Source organism: Haemaphysalis longicornis, unplaced genomic scaffold (genome assembly GCF_048455015.1).
Source record: "Haemaphysalis longicornis isolate Haplotype H1 unplaced genomic scaffold, Haemaphysalis longicornis Haplotype H1 scaffold_9, whole genome shotgun sequence".
NCBI lineage: Eukaryota > Metazoa > Arthropoda > Arachnida > Ixodida > Ixodidae > Haemaphysalis > Haemaphysalis longicornis.
The window spans coordinates 93,035,697-93,056,942 of NW_027526460.1; the positions used below are offsets into that span (position 1 = coordinate 93,035,697).

The 21,246-nt window shown below is 44.7% G+C and overlaps 1 protein-coding gene across 1 annotated transcript in view; it reads left to right on the forward strand.

Moving 5' to 3' along the window:
- Positions 1–21,246, forward strand: part of LOC144151507 (uncharacterized) — a 119,603-nt gene that overhangs the window by 43,289 nt on the left and 55,068 nt on the right. Inside the window, exons 11-15 of the mRNA XM_077682582.1 lie at positions 9,342–9,401; positions 13,983–14,018; positions 14,207–14,245; positions 14,420–14,482; positions 16,296–16,355. Coding sequence (XP_077538708.1) covers positions 9,342–9,401; positions 13,983–14,018; positions 14,207–14,245; positions 14,420–14,482; positions 16,296–16,355 — 258 coding nt within the window. The remainder of the gene's footprint in view (positions 1–9,341; positions 9,402–13,982; positions 14,019–14,206; positions 14,246–14,419; positions 14,483–16,295; positions 16,356–21,246) is intronic.

Sequence of the window (21,246 nt, forward strand, 5' to 3'; positions counted from 1 at the left end):
ATACGCGCGTGACGCCTTCGCGCATAAACAACACTATGTCTTTAGTCTTTGACGTAGGAAAGGCCTATGACACTACGTGGCATTACGGCATTCTACTCGATCATTGTTCATTCAGAATCTGTGGCAATATGTTAAATGTCATAGAAGACTACCCGACCCACAGGACATCCCGAGTGAGAATTGGCCACATCTTATCACGCGCTTTCATCCAAGAAAACGGTGTACCTCAGGGAGGTGTTTTGAGTTGTTCACTTTTCATCGTCAAAATTAATTCTTTAAAGAACAGTCTACCCCGCTCTCTTTTTTACTCTGTATATGTGAATGATGTTCAGATTAGTTTTAAATCTTGCAATATGGCCATTTGTGAGAGAACTCCTACTTGGGGTGAACAACTTCTCATGGTGAGCAAATGCGAACGGTTTTAAATTTAACTGTGACAAAAGCAGCTGCGTATATTTTACTAAGCTACAGGCATGCGGGCAGACCCATGTGTGACTCTTGAAGGGAAGCCCATCCCGTTAACAAAAGAGCGCATCTTTCTGGGAATGCTGTTGGGTGAAAAATTGTCCTTTATTCCTCGCATAAAACAATCACGAATAAAATGCACAAAAGCACTTAATATTCTAAAGATTCTGTCATGTCAGTCGTAGGGCACGGACAGAGCGTGCTTATTGAAAATTTTCAACAGCCTCGTAAGATCGGGGCTTGATTATGCTAGCCCCAAAAGCTGCTGTGAGACTTCTGGACCCTGTCTATCATATAGGCCTGCGTTGGCGACGGGTGCTTTTCGTACGAGCTCGATCGAAAGTTTCTATGTAGAATCTGACTTGTGGTCACTGGAAAACAAGCATGCTTACGCGTCGGCGTTATGTGCTGGAAAAGCTACGTCAGTCATAAACCACCCACACATCTTAATTCATGACACTTCCACTGTATCTTTGTTCGTTAGCGGCTGTCACTTCCACAGCCCTATGCAATAATAGTAAATACTGTAGCCCCCAGCTTGGACATTTCTTTCAAAGACACGTACAAAACCTCTTTAGCTGACGTTTTATCCCCATGGAAGCTATCGCCTGTAGCATGCGACATGTCTTTTGCAAGCATAAACAAAAACAAACCACCTAGTGCGTAATTCAACCGCAATTTTTAGGTCTTCAGCATAAATATCAATGTGCACAGTTCTATACAGACGCGTCCAAAACAAATTCTGCAGTGTCATGTGCCGTACTGGGACAGAACCTCTGCGCTTCTAAAATCCTAAATCCTCGCAGCAGCATTTTCACAGGTGAAGCCCAAGCCATTGCACTGGTAATAGAACGCATAATACAGAACAAAATAGTTTGTTCGGTCATATACACTGATTCTCTCAGTGTGGTGACAGCCCTGTCGTTAGCGAAGCCACACAAGAACGCAGTCTTCAATTTGCTCATAAACGCTATCATGGCAGTATATTCGATGGCACTCAAAATTACTGTCTGCTGAGTCCCTGGTCATTGTAGAATAGCGGGAAATGAGGCTGCTGATAGGGAGGCAGCTGTCGCTGCTCATGTGACAAATGTGGAGATCTTTCTGTACTCTATATCCTAATTGAATGTAAGTTACTCGAAAAAATCACACTTCGCTAGTATGTACACACAACACATACCACTACACCCTGCGCACTTTCTCTCGGATGAAGGAACAATCAGTTACAAAAAGTTTTAGACTACTTGGCCGAGGTTGATTTTTTTAATGAAAATTTCTTATCGCACATGACCCCAGCTTGTCTGTCAGTAATGAGGACACTGCTGAGGTACTTTTCCGTGACACTCACGGGCCTCATCCTTTTTGTCATAGGCGAAAACTCTTCCCAAGGCACCCTTATTTTTATCCCAAATCTTTTTATACTCTCACTAGTTTTATTCACTTTCTAGTAACAATCATTGGACCTATACACCAATTTTACATAACCAACCTTTAACCAAAGTATGCAGCATATAACTCACCTGCGACGTTTACACACCCTTGTTTTGGGGTTATTTGGCCTAGAAGCTCTTGCGCCATTAAGCACGATTATCATCATCATCAGGATGGTGAGAAAAAGAAAAGGTATAATCCAGGCATTTAGTTTGAGCCTAATATCTTATAGCTAGCAGCAACACACTGACCCACACGGGAGAAAATCAAGCGCAAGCCATCATTAAGACCGCTTATAGGGCAGCCCTCATTATCACAGTTTTGGCGGTCGCCGAAAAGGCCCTCTGAAAATAAGATACGAGAACGAATTTTGCGGTAAAGTGATGGACCATATTTTTTCGTAATGTACTAGGAGTTTATGGATTTAAAGAGGCTTCCCTCAGCGTCGGGGAAGCGGCTGAAAAAAAGTGTGGATAGGCAAAGTAGGTTGCCCAAAAAAAGATAGGCAACCCCTAAAAAGAAAAATAAACGTAATGTTTGACATGCCCGCCTAAGCCAAGCTAAAGAAAAATTCCTTCAGGGAAAGTTCCAACCCATGAAAACATTGCCCACCGAAGCCGGCATATCAAAAAGCACTAAGGAAATCAACGTCGTTGGGGATAACTATGGCGATTGTAAGTGCAGAGAACTTTATGGGCTCGCCTTTTCGTCATAGCTCGCTAACGGTCGATGCGACTGCCGGAATCAGGCGGCGCAGCGAGATAACGGACCCAAGTAGTGCCTGATGTACCATGGTGAGGGGTCACGCTGAGGCTTCAAAAAACCATGCAGTTTAAATAGCAATAACTGTTCGAACCTCGTGCACCGCTGGCGTTTGTGACACATCTTCCCGTTGTTTAGGGCACAGAAAACTGCAGGTACATGTCAGGCAAAATATGTGTATATAAACTGCAACCCCCGCGTTAAGTTAGCTAGGAACGCTCGTTGGGGTGGTTTTTTTTATAGTTAGAGAAAAAAAGAGGCTGCCAAATAAAACAAATTACACCATCTTCCCGCGAGGGGAACCATGGAGTAGATGCAACGCATCGGGGGTTGCCGTTGCGTTTCCGTTATGTTAGCGATGTCAGCGTGTGTACTGCTGTTGTGTATCCTATTTACGCAGCATGTTCACCCCCGATCCGTCGCAGCTACCCCATGGTTCCCCTCGCGGGAAAATGGTGTAAATTGTTCACCGAGCGCAAGCTGCGCGCTAACGCACAGCTGGCACGGTGACGGGAGCGAGTGCAGCCGAGCGCCAGCTGCGCGCTGACCGCGCTGACGCACAGATGGCGCTGCGGTGAGAGCGGCGGAGCGCGCAGCTTGCGCGGCGAAGAGAATGGGGGAGGGATGCGGACTACGCCGCGACAACGACGCGGGACAAGGCGAGTTAAAGAGATGCGTTGCATCTAAAAGTGGTGCGTTCGAAATGACGCAGAAAGGGCCCAGCTGCGCAAGAAAATTACGCGTTCGAAATGATCCAAAACAGCTCCAGCGTACGAAATTAAAGGAAGCACAAAAAGTACAGAACTCCCTCTGGCGCAGTTTCAGGCAGGGGGCGCGTGAGCACTGGGAAGGCGGGAAATTTGAAATGCATTGGGTGGTAGCAGTGAGCGGAGTACGGCGCTGCAGACTATTATGGCGAATCACGGCTCTGCACTTCCGATTGCTTTCACATTTAGTCGAACAGCTTTAATTTTGTGTTTCTACGAAAATATACATACCCTAGGTGAATTTATTTTATACGGGTGAAACTTTAGTTTCTAACAGACTCTCATTACAGACTCTCATTACAGCATTACAGACATTATTACAGAGAGACGACCTAAACGCTTTCGTAAGATTATTCCATCCACAGCGAAGCTCACATTACAGGGTCATCCGGACGCGACGGTCTGGAAGGGTATGTGAAGGCACGCGCATTCACATACAGTGGTCCACGCGACGGTCACTGCCACAGCCCCTCCACAAAATTTTCCTCTCTTCCTATGCCTAGGCACACAATTTTTAGCGTGCCACAAGTGGGTATGTAAGCCGCATATTCCCAAACTCTGCGGAGCGCGGAAATATATCCCTTTGCGGCACGGCGTGTACAAGTGAACACGCGTCTTTTAAGAGCAATTGTGAGTTATAATCGTTGTGATCCCCACTGGAACCGCTCAGCCAGCATTCGCATTTCCCGCTCTACGGCGGGAAATAGGATGCTGGCTGAGCGGTTCAAGTGGGGTTCAAGAACACCCACTCAGCGCTTCAAGAACAGGTACTTGACACGCCAAATTTTCGGTGCGTCAAGTAAGTGTCCTTGGTTTTCTGTCTCTATCTGCTCAAAATGTTTAGAAATAAAACTGAAGCTGTTACCTAAAGGGCTACAAATCAAAATAATGTGTATACGTTTTATATTTTAGCAATGTTTAGGAAAAGGCGGTCACGTTTATGTAGTTGGCTATGGTGTTTAAGTGAAATTTTGGTTATCAAGAACATAAACAGGGCGTTTCAAGTTTTTTGTAACAGATACGTCTTATGCGGGTCGCAAATGCGTGTCGCAAGGTGGGCGAGCAAGTTTGGTATTAACGTTCGAAGTTCACACAAAGGTGTGTTATATGCAACGAAACATGCACAGTCCCTAACGCAGCCATGAATACGCTATGGGAACAACAGCTCAAACGTTACATATTCTATTTTCTTTGACAAATGGGAGGCAGCTTTAACCAGCTCGGAACCACGAGATCAGGGTGAAATTATAGGGAAGGCACATAATAAGCTGCTAGCTGTGGAGCTCTGAACTCTTCCCAGATCTCAGTAGCAATTCTTGCGAAACAAAATTCTTGGCATTTTTTCTCTCTCTCACCCTGTCTATAGTGGATAGTTTTCACGCAAAAGTCACAACTCTCCTACATATCCATAAAACACAAATCTACGAAGATTGTAGCTTCTTTCACCCACACATATCGAAGCTTTAAAATGCAAATGCCTTAGGCCTGCATACATAAAACCCCAGAAGGACCTGGTGGAATGAAGAATGTCGAGACGCACGCCAAATGCAAAAAAAAAAGCCCTGGGACAGCCTTCGCAGGTACTCAACTGCACGGAAACGTATTAAACACGATAGTCTTTCTTGGGCTACTTAACCCAGAAAATTTGGTCTGTCTGTCTGTCTGTCTGTCTGTCGGTGACACGATTCAGCCACCCGGCCAAAGTGAAATTGATATTGCGCAATAGTCTTATATACTCACAGCCAAATGTAAACGTATAATCCCGGTTTATATGTTCATACTTTTCAACTTTGTTGAACAAAAACAGGACAATACGCAAATATAAGACAGGAAATTAGTATACAAGGGATATTTACTGTGTTCCTTTATTAAAAAATTCACAGATGCTTGGTTTTTCGATAGCAAATGATATTCTACATCTCCTGCAGAAAACCGCCGCCTCCTGGCGGCATATGAAAAATCACTCGGCAACAGCAACGAAAGGTTCCACTAGCTAGGTTCCACGTTCTTCTTGGAACGCACGTGGAGCACGGCCACGCGGTTCTATAGACCTTGTAGTCGGCCGCCTCCATTCACGCGCGTCTCCGTCGTACTGCAGCGCTGGAATTGAGGAACCCGGCCTCTAGCAGTGGAACACGGTAAATTCAAATAGCCTCGCGCAAACCTTTAGTGTGTTTACCTTGGTAAGAGCGCGACGGTACAGGAACAGCATGACAGGTGAGCGGGAGTGCAAAGGAGGGTATTTCCTTGGCAAATGTCTACAAAGAGTATCGTCGTTTGACGACATTTGCAACGAAAGGAGCAGATACACGGCGAAGCCAGTTCGAAAACTCATTCTCCGGTAGGCAGAATCCAACAGTTGTAGGGATTTTGTATCGTCAATTCCTCCACAGACTAAGGCAAAGTCTGGAACCGAACAAGAAAACAGACAAAACAGAAAGCAAACAGCCTATGCCTCGTGAACACTAATGATGGCACACTAGACGACCAATCAAACACACTGGCTAAACATATTGAACTTGTATAAAGCTCTTCGCACTACACAGACACAGAACTTTACATTGGCGACATGTTAGTCATCTGCACTGGTTGCAGACCCCCGCACATTTACAATGATACAACACCTGGACTCAGACACTCTCGAAGCACTGCTGTTATTATTTAATGTGATACGGTGTGCCGGACGTTTTCCGCGGGCTTGTAAACAGGCAAGTGTGGTGAGATTACAAAAACAAGCAACACAAGCTCTCTAAGTATGCTGTTCCTGAAAACTGCGGAAAGATACTTTTAGAATACCATGGTGTTCTGGATAACTGCCTGGCGGATTTCCGGGCGGGAAGGTGCGACTGACCATCCTTGGAATCATACGTCAAAGATGATTTTGTCTGTAGGTAGCACTATATGTCTGTTTTATTTGACTTTGAAAATGCGCACGAAACTGCATGGAGATATGTCATCCTGCGGGACCACAAGACTGACGGAGCATCTGGAAACATGCCCAACATTATAAAAAACTATCGGTCGCAACAAGCTCCTTGCGTGAAAGTCGGAGCGTCAATTTCCAGAACACGCTTTAAACAAAACTTCAAAAGGCACTGCCGCCCACTATTTTCTACTTGGTCTGCGTTGATATTTATATGGGAAATAAATCGTGTGATCTCTCAAAGTGGGAGGGGCAGTCATAATTTGCTTGAAACAAACTTGCAAAGTGGGTTGACGAAAATGGTTTCAAAACGAATCCTGTAAAGGGCACATGTATTTTGTTTTCCACGAAGCGTGCGTGGCGTTGCGCTGCTGAGCACAAGGTCGCGGGTTCGATTCCTGGCCGCGGCGGCCGCTTTTCTGATGGAGGCGAAAAGCAAAAACGCCCGTGTGTTCGAGATTTCGGCGCAGGTTAAAGATCCCCAGGTGGTCAAAATTAATCCGGAGCCCTCCACTACGGCGCGCCTCATCGACTGCGTTGCGTCGGCGCGTTAAACCCTACTATCAATCAACGAAGCCTGCGTTCGGCTTGATCCTGCAGTTCGACTGAATAGTTGCCATATCCTTTACAAAGGAACAGAAGTTTTTCAATATTCTGCTGGATAAAAGGTTCGCATTTATTGCCTACAGAAAGGGACTCAAAATTAACTGCGCAAATACTAAACGTACTTAAGGTCTCAACAACCAATCATATGATACAGATTAGATATGTCGCGCATAGACTAGGGAAGTATTATTCATACTACAGCCTCAAAAAATGCTTTAGAACTGCTGGGCCCAGTTCGCATGCAGGGGTTCATCTGTCGTCTGGGGCTTTCCAGACAAGCGCTATTCAAAGACTGTACTTTTAAACCGATCACTCCTGTTTAGAGCACCAGGGTATTTACATAACGCTTTTTATTGCATCGAGGCAACATCCCGGGGAAATCATCCGTTCAATGCTATCTTTTTTTGAATCCTCTGAAAGCCTGTTTTTAAGCCGTCCATCGTTTCCCTCCCTTTTGCTTCCCGAGTGAGAGCATACGGGGAGGAGATTTGGGTCACCCTAATTGTAACCTACGGAACTAATTTAGTTCATTCTGCCTGGGCATCTTCTCCCTGTCATCTGCGACACGTCGTTCAAGGAAGTTGACAAAGGGCGCGCACACAAGGAGCTAAATCTGCAACCGTTTTTCGGCTTACACATACGCATACACCGCTTTTTATAGGAATGCCGTGGCATGTGCGGCGCATGGTCCCAACTTTTCCAGCAAGAGAACACTAAGCAGGAACAGAAGTATGTTCACGGCTGAGGCACACCCTTTGATTATTGCAATAGAACCCATAACGAACAGACCCAACAATTGATTATATTTGCAGGTTCGGTAAGCGTTGTAATGGCGTTACGTTCAGGCCTAAGTCAGCGTATGCTTTTCAGTAAACCATAGTAGTCTGGTGGGTGCCTGGGCGAAGAGGAATTCCTAACAATGAACTCGCTGAGTACCTCTGCAGCAGCACTCCACGACGTCACCGATGTCCTACAGCTGCCCTATCTTGATTTGAAAGCACTCATTTGAAAGGCGCTTCAAAAATGCAGGCAGCAGCAGTGGGATATAACACCATGAAATCCCAAACAGGCAGCTACTGCCTACAGAAACAGAAGAGCAGCCTAAACTTACATGTGCAGACTACTTATAGGCCATGCATATTCTGCACATTCACACCTTCTAAATAGAGCACCATCGTCATGATGTGCGGACATTGTGTTTCAGTAACGCATATATTATTTGGAGGTCAGTACTACCAGAATGCGAGAAAGAAGCAGCTTAGAGAACTGCACACTCCCAATAAACCACTTCACCCTTGCTTGTTTTCAGGAAATGAACCCTTAAAAAGCAGCAATCGTCTTTTAGCCTACATTGGACCGTACCTGAGCGCAGAGCCCTGACGAGGCCAGCTTTGTGTGACCTTTCATTCCTAACTCTACCCCATAATCATTCTTCTAACTTTCACGTTAGTGTTTCACCCTAACCGTATTTAAATTCATTTTATCTATAGCATTGTTTTAACTATGAGTACAACCACAGAAATGACAACGATTGTAATGGCGGTGTTTGGCCTTTTGTTGCCTTTGCGCCAGTAAAGAGAAATATATATTCTCTCTCTCTCTCTCATCTAAGCAAACAAACAAAATGTTTGCCAATGTATTGGGGAATGACGACTTTGAATAACTGACACTGTCGGTCTCTCGCTCAAACTGACCGACTCTAAGTAGCCTCAAACTTTGCGCCCCTATCTCATGCCGCAGAAGCGTAGATGGCGTCTGTCTTTCCTGTGCCACCTCGATTGAAAAGCGTTCACTCTAGTATTACTCTTTTCGCTGGCATTCAGTACTTGAAAGACAGAAATTGTAAAAACAGGAACTCCATAGAAAAATACTCTCTCGGCGTCGAAGTAATGCTATCGCATCCTAAACATTGAGACCTAAACGTACATGTCACCTTCAACATTTTTATTTTTGTGAAATTATTTTGCAAGTTTAGATTTTTTCACAGCCGCGATGTTATATTTAGCTAAGAGACAGCAAAAAAATTCCTCCAATGATAGAAGAAAAAATGTCGTGTTGAAGCTATCGACTATCACTTTTATAGCGTAATCGATAATGGTCGAGCACAGCGCATGGAATGTTTGGCGTGAAATGACCAATTCCGTATTCTGGGTCTTTTCAGTGTTGGGCATCCTAACAACCTTAGAATACACACACAAGACGATTCCTGTAGTGTGTTCTGGCTGGCTGTTTTTATCGTATGGGAGCAATCGAAACAACCTGCAAGTTCTTCTCTACAGGTCCGCTGAGTAGCTGCAACATAATTTAGGCCCAGTAAGATTGCTTACAGTTTTGATAGACGCATCGATATCAAGTCCAATGTTTTCTTTTCTCGCTGTCATTTTCAGTGCCTACGACAACCAGCAGTACCAAGTCATCAAAAGGAAAACACAAGACAATGACCACAGGTGCGATATTAATATCACTGATTACTGGCCCCTTAGGCATTAGGTGCCCTTGCAACCTTAAAGTACACATACAAGGACACCCTCTTAATATGTTCATAGTTGGCTCCTTTCATCGAATGTGAGATATACAAATACTTGTGTCAATGAAACACAGCTGATATCTTGTTTCCTAAACATTATTCTCTATAGGTTCCCGGGATGACATTATTCTACAATTAGGACTGGGAAGACTGTTTGCAAGATTGGTAGACTTATCAATACCATTTCGGTTGTTTTTTTCACTCTGTCATACACAAATCACATTCCATAGCGCCACGTCCATCACATAAATTATTTTGTAGTTATTGGCATCCCCACTAACAGCGCTACCAGCGGTACCTTTAATAAGTGGTCTTGTGCAGCCGCGCCCACTTTTAACAGCCGAGCGGTGTATTGCTTACTTTGGTGGAGTCTCTGCTGGTATCGTGTCACTCTTTGTGGAGCATGTTTTTCAGACCACACATATTTGTCGCACACACACAAAAGGCCACACGCATGCCCCAAACTCACACCTCTTAAAAGAAACTCTCTCTCTCTCTCTCTCTCTCTCTCTCTCTCTCTCTCTCTCTCTCTCTCTCTCTCTACACGCATATATACGATGTTTAAGGATATATCAAACTCATCTCATACATATTTTATCATCAAACGGATCAGAAAAAACGCCTTTTACATAACCGCATAACCAATTTTGCACTGTTCAAGCACTAATGGCGGTGCGACATTTACATCAATGTAGTACTATTGCTACATATGGTACGCTCATGGCTTCAACATACGCGGTTATACCTTTTAGTTTTCCTTTATAGAGACTCCGAGAACGTCACCCGACTCAAACTCTTCTAAATATGAACTAAGCGAATACTATGGTCCCTACAAATATGTCCGCGCGCTTTCTCTATGGGAAGGCGTGTCCGCGCCGCTGATGCACGCACAGCGCTGCGCGGAGGGCGCTGCGAGCAATCGGAGCGCCCGAGCGGCCGGAGCGAGAGCGGCCGTAGGCCGGCCTGTGCCGCGAGCTACTGCCGCGGAGCGCGAGCGCGCATCGGGGTTTGTCATCCACTTAGAGCTGTGAAATCGAATGGTACGAGGGACATCAGCTCACAATTGAAGGTACGATAGTACTATAAGACCTTTCAGTTTCACGCCCCGAGTTTTTCGCGAATTAGGCTGCGGAGCCTCTTTGCGGCCGCTGAATTTCGCGAGTGAGACCGAAGGATGAAACCGCAGCAACCAGCGTAGCCGTTTCACTACCACCGCTTGAACCATTATTAAAGTGAAGCTTTCTATGTCTCACTGATGGCCTATGTCGCCTCGAAAAAGCACTGCAGGAAAGCCAACTGTCTCTGACGACGGTGATGTTTGTGAGTAAAGTGAGAGGGAAAAAAACGCTTCCTGTGGTCAGAATCGAAGCTGGCTTCATCGCGTTATGAAGCGTACGTCTATCTCAATGCGCAATTCCAACATGGTCAAAGCAGTTTGGATTTGGAGATGAGTGCATGGACGTGCACATGTAATTAGTCAGAAAAAATTATCCACTCCTCCGCTCCGCAACGATGGTTGAACACGAAGCTTCCTTCGCGTGAAATCAAACGCAAAGGGTCGATGTCAAATCCGGCGCGATCATAAGTCGAAAATGCGTGCGAGTCAAAGTGAAAGTTCAATGAGTCAGTCTAAACTCAGACGACAAGGAATCGCTCACAAGAAAGCTTGGCGTTCAACCATCAATGTTCAGGCAGTGAGATCCCGTTCAAAAAGAGCTCTCTGCGGCACGAGAAGCTGCGTTTGTTCCACATCGAAACTACCGGGCCATTCCCGAACGTCATTGACGGTGGCAAGCACGCAGCCGGCTGGTAGGCTGACAAGAAGAAAAGCGAAAGCTTGAGTAAAATGTGCCAGCAAAAACTTGTTCCTATATACTTTGGGCAGAGTGCGGGGGGAGGGGGGATAAAGCAAGGTATATATGGTCATGACAGTATAAATAAACCTCAATATTTTTATTCCTTGGTTTCAAACAGTCGCGATTATAATGATTGGCCATAACACAAATATTCTCCCGTTTTGCTTTCCCCGCGTGCGTCTCGCAATTCCCTCCGAGTGTGTGGGAGATAAAAAAAAGCCTGTGCAATGAGGAATGCAAGCGAAGTTACTGATTTGCAGCCGGGTGTTATTAAAAATCGGTTTCACGTACCCAATGCTGGCGAATGTTTCAAATCGTGGTATTCACAAAAATTACAGGCACGCAAAAGAGGTTTGATAGTACCCAAAGTTTTGGAAATTTCGAGGTAAGTGGAGTGTTGGGTTAAGCGAAATGAGAAAAATGTATGGCCAGATCACTGGAATAAGAGCTAGTGCTGGTAACAAACGCTCCAATGCACAGGGACGCTTCCAGAATACAGGCAAAATAATTCGCAAAAAAAAAAAAAACATTTTTTTAGGTATTGCGGAAAAAGAACTGCGTGATGATCGCCTGTTTCGCCTTCGCATCTGGTCCCAAAAAAGTGTTCTCGAGCTTCTCAATGCCCCAGCAACTGTTGGTCGCCAACGCTATATTCTATCTTGCTGTGAAGTAGGCAAAGCATGTGTTTTTCTTGTTCCTGCCGTTTTTGGCACTTCTTGAGACACGTCGTCGTCCACATGATCAGAAGCGTCTTCCCCAGTTATATCAACGATGTAGGCGTCGGACAGCACTCTGCTAACGGGACATCGGCCGAGCACAGTGCGTACCCTGCGCAAATTTGCCGTTCGCGACGGTGTTCCGCGCGTAATGGGAGCTAATCTTTAACCGAGAGCTTATCAGCTGCCTGCAGCGGATGTTGCATTGCGTCGTCTTTGTCAACATTTCAGTATACCCGTGGTCCCCGAAAAGGCGTTTCGAGACAAAGGGTGGAAAATGTCGCCTATGGCAGGTATATGCACGGAAAAAAAAGGTTTCGACATTAACGACATTTCGAGATAACCGTGTTTGAGTTATGGAGAAATCACTATCTGATGACTGAAGGTGATAAAACTTCGTATGCATGTGCACACGTATTTACATTTAACAGATTCCCAGTTGATTGGACGTAACTGCGGGGGCCTCGAAGGCGTGTGCTTAAGGGCCTCCAGATCAGCAATGCGAAAGATCAGAAGGCACCGGTTCGAGCTGCTTTATTTACATACACGCACAGGGGACAACATCTTGGGAAACTTGCAAAAAAAGACGGTTCCAAAGAGCCATACAAAAAAGCGGAGCGCCGACACACAACACACACATTTTTGCGCGCTGACTAATTTATCAGTTAACAACGGCGGGGTATTCACAAAGAACGGTTGTTTGCTAGCTGAAGTCCCGCATGATGTTTCCAAACTGGAAAACGATGCCATGCCGGCAGTGTTCCCAAGCCCCCGAGTATGTGTCGAAATCGGTTCGACACATACTCGGGGGCTAGCGTAGCGACACGATTCCGCGGTTTTTACAAGGCTCGATCCTTCATAACACGCGAAAACGTACTCCTGTCACTTCACGCTTCGGGTAAAACTCTTTGTACTGGTAAGAACCAACTTATTTGGCTAATCTGGTTTGTCGACAGAAACGGATAGGGTTCAAAAAGGGGAGTTAAAATGGGCTGAACCCGCCCAGAAATAGGGCAGAACTACGAAGGCAGCAGCGGCACGGCAGAGCGCCGTCCGCCGCTGCCCATCGCGCCGGCCGGCCACCGCGCTCCGATTGACTGCAGCGCCGCCGCTGCATGCATCACGGAGGAGCCCCCTTCGCGGCCGGCGGACAGCAGACTAGCACATTTTTGTAGTTTCCCAACACACCTTATTGCAGGGTTTAGCCTGCAGAAATTTTTATAATCCCGGTTCAGAGCATGTTCATCACTGAGGCGAAATTTTGTAGCTGATACTGAAAAAAATTCAATGCCGGAATGTGTTAGGAATAACCTTAACCAAAGCTCGTTCACGAAACATTTTAAATTCAGTAATTCTTGGAGTGTGCACTTTCAGCGCGTATGAATTTTTGACATGAATTTACATGAACGTAAATATCGTTCACACCTCCTCGAAAATGATGTCCCAGCGGAATCATGTTGTAGTGTAAAGGGTGCCCCATCTCTAAAAAAGAAATGAGCCTCCTGTAAATTAACGCACGTACCATCATCACCTCACTTCTGGGCCTTACGTTCTTAGAAAACAGCTTCGTAGCTGTAGAATGAACGACGGAATATCCTCTTAGCAGCCACAGCCCCCCTACTTATGGAGTGTTACTTTCAGCAAAACAAATTACGCAGACCCAAACCACACAAGCAATTATGGTTATCTCTTTGAACAACACTACTGCTTCACATTTGGCTTAATGTATTGCACTATCTGGATTTATCTAAAAATTAAAACGCGTGGTTTTGTATAGCTCCACGTCTGGAGGTATGGTTGTTATTCCGCTATACGATTGAGAAAAATCGTATTACGATCTAGGAACTATTTCTGTATGTTTAGTGCTTTTCTTCCCTTTTACATGCCGTGGGGTGCATTTCAATGCGTATATGGCAACTTTTATTTTAGGGACAGTCTGGTTTGATCAAACAACACCACGCACCGGTAAGCGGCCCCTTGTCCTTTGTTTTGTGCTCTTTCTTTTCTGTATAATAACGCGTGCTGCAGCGCACGACGGTGTTAGTGTACTTTCATAGGTCACATAAGACCCTTCGTCCCAATGAAAGACGTATTCACATGTTGCAACATGTTCAATGCTTTGAATAAAACAAGGTATATTTTTATTTCCCCAGGACCCACCCCCTGGTGGGAACTTACCAAGACTGGAAATGGTTCGTATATTTCAGCACATTTGTGCCCGTAAGGGGACACTATGGTGGAGCGCGTGAAGTCACTTCCTTCACTACCTAATTCCGTGGCTACATTTTTTGCTGAAATTAGGGTAAACGTTTGAGCTCTTTATCAGTACAAAGTTCAAAATTTTGTCTTCGCCCTCTCGTTTCCAGGAACACTGGAAAAAACTCCTAGCTCCAAGTCATCGGAAGGGGAAGGCACAACGCTGACCAGAGGTACGTTTTCAACTGATGCCAGTGTTTTTTCAACACGAGAATCACGCGCCACCGAAGATTCTCGTGGTCATCAAAGAATAGCTCCGGTTCGGTCCGAAATGTATTTGCATTCATTTGTACGGGCTTCATGCAGTCAAATGCAGCAGCACGAACCGAAACGGGAGAAAAAACGTCTTACAGGACTGTGCCCGCAGAAAAGATCAAAGCCTCTTTCAGCTAACGAGAAAAATGTTTGAAACATAAAACTCTATCCCATGGACCTTGAGTCAGTCAGTCCAGTCCGAAATTCGGAATGGTGCAATAGGATAGACGTGGTCCTACTAACGCGAAGGACGCAGGTCGTATCCCGATCACGGAAAGCATTTTTTTTCTGGTAAGCCGCTTGATGTGCCTTTGCTTATCCTCAATTCTTTATTGTAACGCATTGTGTAAAGTTGGCTTTTCTGCTTTGCGTTATGAAGGGAAAAGGAAAGCCATCGGTCAGGGATAGAAAGCCTTGCTTTATAACGTATAACGATGGTACGCTTTTTAACGCGACAGCGTTATTAGGGTCATTCGATTTTTCCGTGGCTGTTAGCCGTTCCTTATCACCCGTGCTTATCGGAGGTACGCAGTAACTCCACATCGCTGGTATCCGGAACCTATGGCTTAAGCATACAGAGGCAAACGCTCGTCTGAATCTGGAACACACGCAAAAGCAACTGAAATGTGGGAAATGAGAACCACGATACTGCGTCCGAAATGGTTGAAAAGAAGCGTGAATTCGCAAGGTGCTGCTCCTGGCACAATTCTCGGTGGCACAATGCCCGGAAGACGGTCGCTAGCCATGCACGTGACTGACGCTATCAAACCAAAGCGGTTGTTTCGTCGGAACTTATGCCGGCACTAACATTCTGTCACCTAACTAAAAATTGTACAGAATATAATGCCAATTTAAATCAATCTTCAATGTGACTACCAGTACTGGCCACGATATTGGAGAACAGGGACTTTGAAACACCGACGCTGTTGCCTTCCCGCTTAAAGTGACCTCACTAAGCAGCCTTAAACATTTGGCGCCCATATCTTAAGTATTGCCTTCTCGCGGAAAGTGGCCTATACTCAGCAGCTTTAACCTTTGGCGCCCATATCTTAAGCGACACAACTGTGTCTGGCGGCCGTCTTTCTTTCGCAACCACGATTTTAAACCATTGATGCTAGGCTTACTCTTTCGTTGGCTTTCAGTGATTGAAAGGCAAAAATTGTAAATGCAGGAACTCCTTTCGAAAATTCAATCTCCGTGTCGACGTAACGTTATCCATCGTACATCTTGAGAACTAAGCGTAGATGTCACCTAGTTTGTTTTTGCGTATTTATTTTGCACAGCAGACTTTTTACAGCCGGGATGTTTAAAATTCTCTAAAAGAGTAGCAGAAGCAATTTTCTCCAAAAAAGATTGAAGGGTGTAATTAAGTGATCGAGCATAAATTTTGTAGCGAACTCGGTAGATGGTCTAGATTTACGCATGGGGCGTTTGGCGTGGAATTTCCAATTACGTATTCGGGGACTTTTTGTTAATAGGTGCCTTGGCCTTAGCACATAAACACAAGAACACCGCTTTAATCTGCTCATGGCTGGCTCTTCTCGCAAAATGGAAGCAATATAAGTACTTGTAATCCAATATAATACAGCTGAAATGCTGTAGCCTAAACATATTTTTTTATAGGATCGCTGCGTAACTTAAGACTAAAATTCTGATTAGTAAGGTGGGCGGCAAGTTCGATAGACCTCTCAATACCAGTTCCAATGTCTCTTTTCATGCCGTCATTTTCAGTGCCTCCGACAGAGATAACCACCAAGTCAACAGCAGGAGAAGAGACGACACCCAGGAAAGGTGCGTCTCCCACTTGTTGAAACATTTATCGCTGTTTTTTACATAGAAATCAACACAACACCATTAAGCAAGTTAAACCAGCCAATCCAGTAGTGAGCCAGTTTTGCGATTAACATTCTGTAAGTTTTGTAAGGAAGACCAGCCACGACCCCTCCATCAAGCCCTTCAGCGATGGGTCATGGTCCCACTCTGGGAGCCACTCAGAAAGGTGACCTTCAGTTTCAGCACTTACACAACTTTATATTTGCTGTGTCGGAAGCACTGGCGTGCCGCCCGCGCGTCCAATTCGTTATAGATTGAAGCCATTCGCCATTCGTGAATGGTTCAGGTGACTTAGCTAGCATTTATATTCCTTCGAGATGTACTGGAAAAGTAAAGGTTCTTTTGAAATGCAAGACCATAAAGTTTAAATGCAAAGGTAAGTTATAAAAAAATATGCAAACCACATTTCATCCCGCTGCGTTCATCACAACTGTTTTTGTAGTTTTTGGAATCCCGCACTAGGACGCCAGCCACACAACTTTTTTGTAGTTTTCGGCATCCCGGACTTGGACGCCAACCATTTGGGACGATCACCTCAAGACAAACGCAGGAGATAATCCCCATTATCTATACCATTTATGGCAAATAAACGTTCATACTACTACTTCTACTGCTACCAGCGTCACTTTTAAGTAGTGGTCTGATACACCCAGGCATCACTTTGAACAGCAGAGTTGTTTAGCGGCAATCTCTACTGGCATTGCGCGCCTCTCTGTAAACGAGGTTTTTTTTCCGCAGCCAAAAACATATGAATAGAAAACAGAAAGAATAGAAAACAGAAAGAATAGAAAAAATAAACAAATCTTCCATGGCCTTCGGATTCCAAGCAATGTAATTGTGCGTAGACGTGAAAGTGGAAGCTTGGTTTTTGTAAGCAGGCTTTCCCACATTGCGTTTTCTGCAGTGAAAGATGGTCATCTACGGCGGAGTCTGATTAGAGAACTCGGCTCCAACACTTGCATTATGAAACCTATACTAAAAACTTATATAAGCCCGCTGTGAAGCTCAACAATTACGCTGAATTTCGTTTATTTGTCGTAATCAGTTTCACGATGAAGTTTTAAACATTAGTGAAATTTGTTTGCTGTAAGTACAGGACCATCCACACAGGGAGTATTGTTACAAAAAATAGCTGGAATTGTTATTCTGGAAGAACATTCCGGAGTAAAATTTCATCACATTTCGCTGTAAGATTCCTCTAGCAATACGCAGAAGAGAGCCCGTGCTAAACGGAATCTTCATAGGGACAACCGACATCTTCGCTGTTTAAGCATATACCACTCATCGGCAACTGGGTTTATTGTTTAAATTGAATCACATCGAGCCTACTATTTCAGATTCATAAACTCCCATTAGTTAACTACCACCATGGAAATGGAGCTGTGACATCTGCCCTCCTTCCGCCAAACAAAAACGTACTTAATCAAGCAACCGAAACAATCTTCAAACTATTTTCTTATTTTTTCTCTGCTCTAAATAGTACACAATAAAGGCTAAACAACTGTGATTTGGTGAAACTATTTAGTATTCTGCAAGAGCATTTTCTACAAAGACATCTCCAGTACACTCGGCACTTCCCGCGCCAAGCTTTTTGTGTAAGCCATAGGGTCATATAAATCGCCAGCAAATCTGCAGTCACCAAAGAGGGCCGCGCCTAAATTGTTTTGCACCGGTCCCACATTTCGGGAAATTTGACGAATACCCACGTTTTTTGATAAAATTGGCTAATAACTTCACAATCCCTATCTGCACTGGGGACTGCTTCGATTTATGTTGACGGTGATCGGGGACACAGGATTCTGTGCCACCCCCCCTTCCTTTTAAGCTCTGACCGACTGTGCTGAGACATTTCAAGGCGAAGGGGCAGACATCTCGCTGTCTGCGTTCCGGTGAAGTGCTGCCTGAGGGTTTCCGAATTTTTTGGTCATGTTGATTTCCGAATTGTTTGGCCATGGAGAGAGCTCCGGTACATAGTGGGGTATTAGAAGGCCCAATAATACACTAATAGCACACAAATATTTTTGTAAAGCCCTTCAACCTGCATACATAAGGACCGGGCACCCAAAAACACCTGCATCGGTTGAGTCTGGAACCTTTCCCACACATGGGCTTACCTTTTGGAACCACGTAACACTGAAAAATCAGTTTCACAAGAATGGCATTCCCGTAGCTGCAATTAAAAAACCCAACCTCCAGAGCTGCATGAAGTCACCCACAGAGTTCTTTCAGGCTCTTTTAGGAGTTCAATGAATTCCTGAAAGAGCCCGCACAGGGCACCTCAAGAAACCTTGTTTGTGATGAGGAATGACAACCCGTACACCAAGACCAAGTTCTTACGCTGCTTCCTAATATGGCGGGAGTTGGAAGATGAAGAATTAGAAACCGCGGGGTCTGCCTGTCTCTAGTCTTCGTCAAGATCCGCCTGTCTTTTCACCTGGGTGCCTTCGATGCGGAGCTCTGGCGCCTGTCTGAGCACGATGGTAGCAGTATACTTTCATTTCCTTCATTGTTTAACTTATGCCGTACGGGTTTTTCAATATTTCTTTCAATATACTGGTGGGTCTCCTACAGTAAGCCGCGTCGATCATATACTGAATGAGCCGAAGTACTTTGCGAAGTTCCTTGACATTCCTTTTGTAGAACCAGCGGCAAATACAAACGGCAAGTCAGTGTGTGAAGTATCGAAGTTTCTTCAATTTGTATTTGTTGTAACTACAAGAGAAAAACGTTGCCATCTGGAGGCATAATAATGAAAAGATATACTACAATTTTACCTGATAATCTTCTGGGTCAGCCAGACATGTGCGACGTCACTTTCTCCAAACAGCTCACCGTTAATACCTCGCAGGGACTAATCAATGCACTAAAACTCTCTTTTGAAACGGCAGAAGATATCTTTGTAAAGCTTCAATGACAAGGTTATACAGCAGCAAGGCAAATTACCATCAGACGCCTCTTCATTCCATAAATGCCATTATTCGGTCATATGTTCCCAGGATGCATAGATTATTGTTTTTGTGTTAGCGCTACGTACACGGATGCAAAGCATGTGCAAAAAACCTATGTGCAAACTGCTGCTCACATGATTACCCCCCAGAGAACTGCGAAGGCGACGTATTCAAACGCTCAAACTTTGAATCGCTAATATACCCTATAATAGACTCTTTAAAGAGCCAAGAAAAAGGGCGCTATGTTCTTTTCACGTGTATATTCACACGGGATCGTCAGAAAGAGCGATTTTGATTTCTCTGGCAATCAAGGTCCGGAAAGGGACTCGGCCCAGTCCCTGCCCGTCACGAACCTCCGAAGGTAGCCTAGCCTGGCAACGGAAAAATAAAATTAGTATAGAAGAACGCGCAAAAGTGGACACGTGATTTCTTTTATATACAACCAATGACGACGCGTTTGACCTGCTATCAATACCAATGCTATACGAATGATGATTGCTCGTTGGTTTCTAGATGTTTTACAAGACCGAAAGATGCCCTTCATCGAAAGTTAAACAACAGCTTCATCGAGGTATCAATATGCAAATCACACGTAACGGTCGCACACATGCGCCACGAACGCGCCTAATAGGTACTCCTGCACCGAAATGCATGCAGTGGGGTGAATGGCGGCCTGTATTACACATTTAGATATACAGCTTTCGCACCAGACGAAGACGCCACTTCGAAGAGCTTCTTAATATGAAAATATCATTACATTGTCAGCTTACTCACTACCCTAAATGGGTTTGGCTCGCTAAATGGCCAGCAGAATTCTATTTCTTTTTCTTTATTTGAACTATATCTCCTCCTCTAGTTTGTTCTCTCAACCAGGTATGTCGCCTCCTGTCCCTGAGTGTTATTCCTAACATTATTCGTTCCATGGCCTGTTGAGCCGAACTAAGTTTAGTGGTGCCAAGTTTGGGCTCCGCTTGTCATTAGCAGCATTGTGCACGAGTTGTAGATCTTTCTTTTGAGCGACAGAGATAGCTTTCTTTCCATTACTTCGGAGTACTTTCCGAGGGCTCCTCAATCCGTACCTCGTCTGCGCCAGATTACTCTCTCGTGGTTGGGGTGAGCACTAACCATCTCTCAAAGGTATTTATATTCTTTTACTTCTTCTGCCGTTTCGCATACTAAGCTGAAGAGGGCGTTTCAGCCATGATTATTCGTTATTACTTGCGATTTATTCATGTTTATTTTTAGCCCCACGGCCAGGGTTCCTGACTGGAGCTCCCAAGAATGTTTGCATGTATTCTGCAGTCTCACTCAGCTAGACTATGTCGTCTGCAAACCTCAAATAACTCAATTATTCCCTGTTTATCTTTATGGTCATGTTTTTCCAGTTAAGCTTTCTAAATACACTTACCGACGTGATGTGACTAGTTTTGACGAGATCATATCTTCCTGTCGTACTCCCTTTAGGATTGGAAATGTATCGCTTTGCTGGTGGAGGGTTTATCCTGCTCATACATTCTAAGTTTTCTAAATGGTTTGTGAAGGTGTCCTCTATTCTCAGTGCTTCTAGCACGGCTGCGGTAAGGACGCATTGAAACGCTTTCTCATCTATAAATTCCATGTAAAGAGGTTTAAAGTACTCTGCGAATTCTAACTTCACTTCATTGACGACACCGATGTGATCCATGGTTGAGTACCCTTTATAAAGCCCAGCCTGCTCTCTGGCTCGATGGCAATCCAGGCTGTCACCTATGCGACCAACTATAACTTTGGTAAACTGCTTGTAAATAAGCGGGAGTAGGCTGATGGGTCTGTCATTCTTGAAGTCTTTGGGATCTCCCTAATTGATCAGAAAAATGTTTGTGTTTTTTTAGGTTATGCGCACTTTTTGAATTTTCACCATT